General features: G+C 35.4%; 1 protein-coding gene across 1 annotated transcript; it reads right to left on the reverse strand.

Moving 5' to 3' along the window:
* Positions 1-3387: 3387 nt before the first annotated feature.
* On the reverse strand, positions 3388-6070 carry LOC123533289 (M-phase inducer phosphatase-like). Its single transcript, XM_045314933.2, has 6 exons — positions 6060-6070; positions 5671-5803; positions 5087-5230; positions 4421-4770; positions 4045-4162; positions 3388-3806 (listed from the first exon to the last, which is right to left on the reverse strand). The coding sequence occupies exons 1-6, from the start codon at positions 6068-6070 to the stop codon at positions 3645-3647; spliced, it is 918 nt and encodes a 305-aa protein (XP_045170868.2). The 3' UTR covers positions 3388-3644.
* Between the last annotated feature and the right edge of the window lie 859 nt (positions 6071-6929).

Here is a 6929-nt window from a genome sequence, read left to right on the forward strand (position 1 = left end):
ACGTATAATGTTCTACCAGGTTGATTTGAAGCAATAACATATTGTACCGGTCGTGAGAAGATTGGACCAAAACTGTTTACTCTAAAATGTTTAAAAAAAAATTAATATAACGAAGGTCAAGTGATATCTAAAAGATTATAAGGTTCTTTCACTGGTTATAGGTGCAGATGGGAATTTCCGGCCTCGAGGGTAACTGTTTAGGCGGTAACGAGGTTCCTACCATCTGCACCTATAACCAGTGACAGAATCTTTTTCTTGCATACCTATATCAAGATGTAATAATAAAAATAAAATCAGTCGAACGGCTTTCTTTTTAGAACTATTTCTTATTGCAGCGTATTTAAACAAAGCGCGGGAAATCAACGTCTGTAAACAGGAAAGAAGTCATGACGTTTCAAAGACAAAAATAACAATATTTAGTTCCGGTTTTGTTTTATCAGTTCCAGCGTAACGTTATGAATTTTTTATTAAATAACGTGTTTTGAATCGAGAAACATACTATCAGGAACAAAGAGGAACTGTCAAGGTATTGGATTTTTATTCCGTTTTCCGAAATAAAATATAAATAACTACATAAATCTTCATTATGTAGTTCGTAATACGTCATTTAAAGCACGAGAGTCATCTTACACCCCGGGGTGTAAGATGGATTTTTCCAGCACCGGTAAAAATGCCGGAAATCCCCGTCTGGTATGCAAGAACAATTCAATACCTTGACAGTTCCTACTGGTTCCGCGGCTATAAGAAATAGTTCTAAAAAGAAAGCCGTTAGATTGGTTTTATACGGTGCCCCTAAAGTGACATGTTACACACTTTTTTTCCACTTAGGTAATGAGAGACTTTTTTTATTTCGTTTAAACGAAATCATTTCGTTCGAAATCATTTCGTTTTAAAGCCTCGTTACCGCCTAAACAGTTACCCTCGAGGCCGGATATTCCCGTCTGCACCTACAACCAGTGAAAGAATCTTATAATCTAATCAGCTCCTTATTCGATTGAACAATTAGCAATAAGCGTTCGCATCTCTCAGTTAGCATTTAACATATAACATAACAACATAACATATAGTTTATTCTATATATTCATACAATTTATGCTTTGACAGTTGCCGTTTGTCAATTTCTCAAAATGCAAGAAGAAAAAAGTCTATGGACTGCCAAGAGAGCAATGAGTATCGTCAAGGAAGCAGTTAAATGCATACCAGTCTTTTAGCTGTGTGGCATTAGTCTTTAGTTCACTGAGATCTTTTACAAAGACCTTTGAACGCCATAATAACATCATTTTGTAAAATAGACTTTTCATTTGCTATGTATCATGCATTTATGGTGGTTATTGTAAACTGTAAGTCTTCGACACACATCTTACACTGTTCTTTTACGAGATTGTAGGGGCCTCCGTGGCCGAGTGAAAGACACTGACTTTAATTCACTTGCTCTACATCGATGTAGGTTGGAGCTTCACTCGGGGCGTTGATTTCTTCATCTGAGAAAACCACCTAGCTGGCTTACGGAAGGTTGGTGGTTCTACCCAAGTGCCCGCTCGTGATGAAATAATGCAAGGAGGGGCACCTGTGTCTTCATCCACCATCACAGTGGCCATATGACCGGTAATTGTGTCCGTGCGACGTTAAATCTAATAAAATAAATAATTAAATAAATGTACGAGGTTGTTGAAGGGTGCGCGGGCAAAAAAAAAGGCGATTTGATTAGATGACTGGAGCAACTTGCAAACAGAATTGTCTGTAAAATCTTTCATAATTGAGTGCATTTAAAAACAAAAACAAAAAAAAAAAATTACTTCGGTTATGTCTAGAGATTGTTCAGACGAAAATATTTCATTTATTCATACAGAATAATTCATTTTGATAGAATTTACCGTAAAAAAGTAACTGTGTAAAATAAAATCTGTTGAAGATCTCTTGGAAGCAAAGTTATGGCTAATTTAAGAAAATGGTCAATTTTGATAACTCTAGAACGTTAAGGAGAAGAACTCTATAAGACCTGTTATCGTTCTAATCCTTTCCAGTAACTGTTTTTTATTTGTTTGTTTGCCTTGGGTTTAACGCAGTATTTCAGTTATGTAACAGCGAGCAGTTAATCTATCCAGTGTTCCTGGATTCTGTACCAGTACAAACCTGTTATCCACAAGTAACTGTTCTCCGCAAGTAACTGTCAACTTCCCCACATGAATCAGAGTTGGAGGACGAATGAATTCAGATTTCACAATGTATTTTATCAAGTCGTCACGGAGAAGATATGCTCTGCCCAGGGATCTAACTCACGACCCCGCGATCCATAGATCTGCGCTCTTCCTATTGAGCTAAGCGAGCGGACTACGTAGTACGTAAATATTAATTATATATATTGTTGGGAATAAATATGTTCAATCTAGAACGTTTATTTTAGTGCTTATTTGCGGTCTAGTGTGTTGTCAGAGATTCACTACCGCCAAGAATATTGCTTAGAATTACACATTTGTTTGTTGCCTTTGTCGTAGTTTGAAAAGAATAAAAAATAAATTGGCGGATAATACTAAAGCAATTTCTGCTTTAATATTTTTTTGCCTTTATCTTTAGAATTGTGTAAAGGTTTAACCAGAATAATTGAACAAAAATAACCAGACGAGTTAAATATCGCATGGGGACGAGATTCCACAGCATAAAACAATATGGTCTTTTTCTACATCAAAATGTGATTTTCCCACAGAAACTTGCTTCAGATCCAGTCCTTTCTCTCTTTTTACTAAGCGGAAATGCAGTTACTTGCTGTGAACTGTACATTATCAGGGCAACAGCACAGTGTCCTAACCAGTGCTTACCCGGTTGCCGACAAGATAAAATCTACGTAATTGTTGACATGCAAGGGTTCTGTTTGACCAAGTTTTAACAAATCACATTCTATTTTTCACACGTATGACAAGTATGATTTCTAACCATCCAACAATATTCTTCACAATTTCTGTGAAATTGATCACAGTTGTGTGTTACACTTTTAACATTTGAAATTCAGTGGTTGAAGCTCATTTTCCTATTTTTGCGTTGTTCGTTTATCCGTCCGTGTTTTCTACGTTTTTATCCGTTTGGAGTCATATCAAAGTAACTTGAAGGGCAGAATTCAAGAGATGAAAATGTATTATAGCCTAAAATTCAAAATTATAACATTGGCGTCTCGAGATTGAGAATCTCAACATGGTAATTTGATTTGATCAAATAATGAATCTGAATTTGTCCCGTAAGTAATGTTAAAATGCAATCATTCGCATTATAAAGAAATACCTGGTAAGTTGCTTAGGAACGCTGGTTACACTGGTTAGTTGTCTATAGTCGGGATATAGCTGAAATGCTGGTGAAAAGTTTCATAATGATCGACATAGGGATACTGTAAACAATGTCAGTAGTAAACTGAATTTGCCTTTTGTGATTTTATTAGACATATATGCCGTGACAGTCACAGAACCGTTGTGAGAAAGAAGTAAATAAAAAAGCAAACTTTGATGTTAGGTATTTTTTGTTTATTTTACTTATTTGTATAACAACAAATAACAAGTAATCATATAACAGATCAAAAAAAATGCAGTTAACAAAAATTATTTAGCACATTTCTACATGAGCACTCTTTAGCACTTTCCAACACAAAAGCACACTGTTTAGAAGTCAATATTTAAGCAAGCAAGTCTGCTTCTTTGTCGTCTGCTTGTCTTCTGTTTCTCACCGGCGGTCCATGATTTCGACTTGACCCGGAAGTGACGTAGGTCGGCAGCATGGTCCTCGTGTAACATTGGCTTGTAGCTGATTGGATCACACAAATCCTGAAAACCAGAAAAAAATAAATATTTTTTTTACTAATCCTCTTGAACAAAGTAAGACACTACTTATGTCATTTATCTGCATAGAAAATCGATGATAAATGATAATTTGATTGAAAGCAAACGTCCTTTGTCTCCTGCATATGAATTATAGAACCTCCCTAATTTAAACTGATACAACTTAATGAAAACAATTCATAGATAAAATCTGCCTGCAAAGTTTAGTGGCAAGCGTACCAACCTTGTGTGCAGTAAAGAACGCCTTGTATCCCCTATCAAGCAAGTAAATCTCTGGGTAGTTGAGATTTGGATATCTGTGTTTGTTCAGCTCACGATCCTGGCTTCTCAAGAAACGATACCTGGAAAGTGATAGACAAATAATATTAGTTTAATACACCGGATATTGCAAATATATCATAAAAAGTAAATAGAGAACTATAGAAAAGACATTGTACCGTTAATAGCTCCTTCTGAGTGATTGTAAGGTTAATTTATGCACTACTGCTACTGATACAGACATTACTTTTCTTACAATGTTACAGTTTATCATTAAAAATAGTTCACTGTGTTTCATAAATTTCGTAGCTTTTGAATATTAGTAGTATTCAAATACTTACATTTTGGGCCCTCTCTCGGACGAGAATTCACAATGGAAGATCAGCACACGTGGTTTCTCTGACGTCGACGTCTCCTGGAGAAGCGTGTTGACGGCGTCTTTGGTGTACAGGTTTACAGCACCCCGGATGTGACCTCCCTCGAATTCGTACGGGTACCTACAGTCGACAATGGTTACTTCCCCAAGCTTTTTATACCGCCCCTCCACGATATCCGCCATTGTTTCTGGAGAGATGGACATGAGGTCGCTGTGTTTGCCAGGAATTGTGGGTAAGGTGTAGCAACGAGTTCCGTCAGCTACGAGTTCAAGCGATTCTAAACGTTCGACAGCTTCAATGATATCATTGGAATCCTGAAATAGAAATGAGAAATTTGTTATACATCATTTACACTCTTTCTATGGAGACGTTTTACAAAAAATAAACGCTCAAAATTGCAATTGACAAATTATTTGTGCTCTAAATTTGATTTATTATATTATAGAAGTAGCCTGAAAGTACATGTATAAGTAAATGATTTCCGTATTTCTTGATTATTTAATTACATTGCTAACTTGTAAACAAGACTAGATAATCTTTTTTTTAGCTGTATATTATTTTTGTAATGGCTTACAAATCAAATATGTTTTAACCAAATGATTTCAAGTCTTCCCGAAAATCGACACTTACCGGAAGTACAGAAATGTCTCTCAGTTTCTTCGTGGCGGGAGATTCTACCTCAAGATTATCGTCTGCTGGACGTTTACCAGAAAACAGACTTCTTCTAGCGTCTAGTGTTTGGTGCTCACTTGACTTCCGTGGTGGAATCTTTATCTACAAAGAGAAATAAGCACACATGAAATACAGAACATTATATCTTATCTTATTGAGATATTTTATTGATTTATTTTTCAAAGCGTTTAATAGGATATCACAGTTACGCAAAATTTCCAAATTTTGATTGTGGCAGCTGACCCTCTGTTTCCCCTCCATATATTTTATGCATAAGCATAAACTAGGTTAGAACCAGTCACTCTCTGCAAACTGTCCAGATTAGCCAATCACATGTAAATTAAATCCAATCTGTAGCCTGAACCAAGCCTAGAGCCGTCGAAAATTCAATAACTCGCCGATGTAGGTTTTTGTCGTTTTGGTTATTTTATCTTAACTCTATGCACTAGTCATATATTATATTTATATCTTGGATCTGGTAAAAATTATTTTTAATTTCAGCCGAAAGACTTATCTAAATATTTTAAGGAAAAGAAACTTACCGACAAGTCTGCCCCAGAATCAACTGATTGGTGGAACTTTCCGTAGGGCGTTATCACAGCCTCTATCTCGTCCCAGGCTTCACCGGAAGTTGTCTGCACCGGAGAATCTTCGGCGTTTTCAAATAGACGAAGTCTGAAATTGAAAAGATGCCATTTTATGCACAAGTAAAAGAGAAAAGTGAAAAACTATTCTACGGACACAAACCAATCCAAATATCTTTTTCCAATTTGCATGTTAAAATAAATCTAGAAAATTAGTTGGGATGATTTTTAATAGTATTTATCCATTGTCGTTTATTGTAATTAATATTGAAACTTTTATTATTTACTCATTTTCAAAGATAAGAAAGTATTACAATTCAAAATGAAAAGTATCTAATTCAACATACCTAAAAGACATGATTCTATGTGTTGTTCCAGTCTCGATAAGTAGATAGAGTATAAAATGCTTTTGATATGTGTTTGTATATATAAGAGTGTCGAAGAAGTTATGTCCGTCAAAAGATAAAATTCTGCTTATATACTTTATCCGTAGAGAAAACGTCCCTACTTGTAATTATAAGCTAATAATTAATTTCCGACATAGCTTTGAGCTTATTTTTCCGTAGCACTAAAATTTAAAGAAGACATGTGAAAAACACCTTCCGTTTTCCTGTTTTCACAACTTCTTAATTACAATTATATAGATGTATTAATGTACCCGGCCATTATCGGGCTTGTGTGACAAGGTGGACTAGTTTTTTCATTTGTGCGAGATAGTGTCAATGCTTTTTACTAATTGCAATTATATACAAAAATTTATAATTTCTCGTTAGTGTTAATATACTTTCGTATACAATATCCTGGAAAACACTTTTATACGAATTCAAATAGTTTCTCAGGAGAGCATTGTTAACAAAAGTTCATTTTTAATATGGCATGGATGCACTTGATGCAATGGCTAGTCGAATATCAGAATGCGTTGACATTTTCCTGTCTATTTTGTCGACGCATGCGTCCAGCCCTTAACTCAGATAGTGTTTAATGGATAACAAGGACGCCTCGGATGTCCATCTCATGCCAAAAACATAAAGGGGCCAAAGGGAAGCTATAAAACATTATAATTCCAAAGCTTAACAGCAGAAATACTGTTGTAGATATGCGTCCGTGATGTAGTCGAAAAAGTCGCTATTTTTTTCTCTCATATTTATTGCACTTGTGGGTAAACCGCGACCTTATTTCACTCGCGTATGTATTTTACATCAGGTTAAATGTAATTT

This window comes from Mercenaria mercenaria, chromosome 12 (genome assembly GCF_021730395.1).
Source record: "Mercenaria mercenaria strain notata chromosome 12, MADL_Memer_1, whole genome shotgun sequence".
NCBI lineage: Eukaryota > Metazoa > Mollusca > Bivalvia > Venerida > Veneridae > Mercenaria > Mercenaria mercenaria.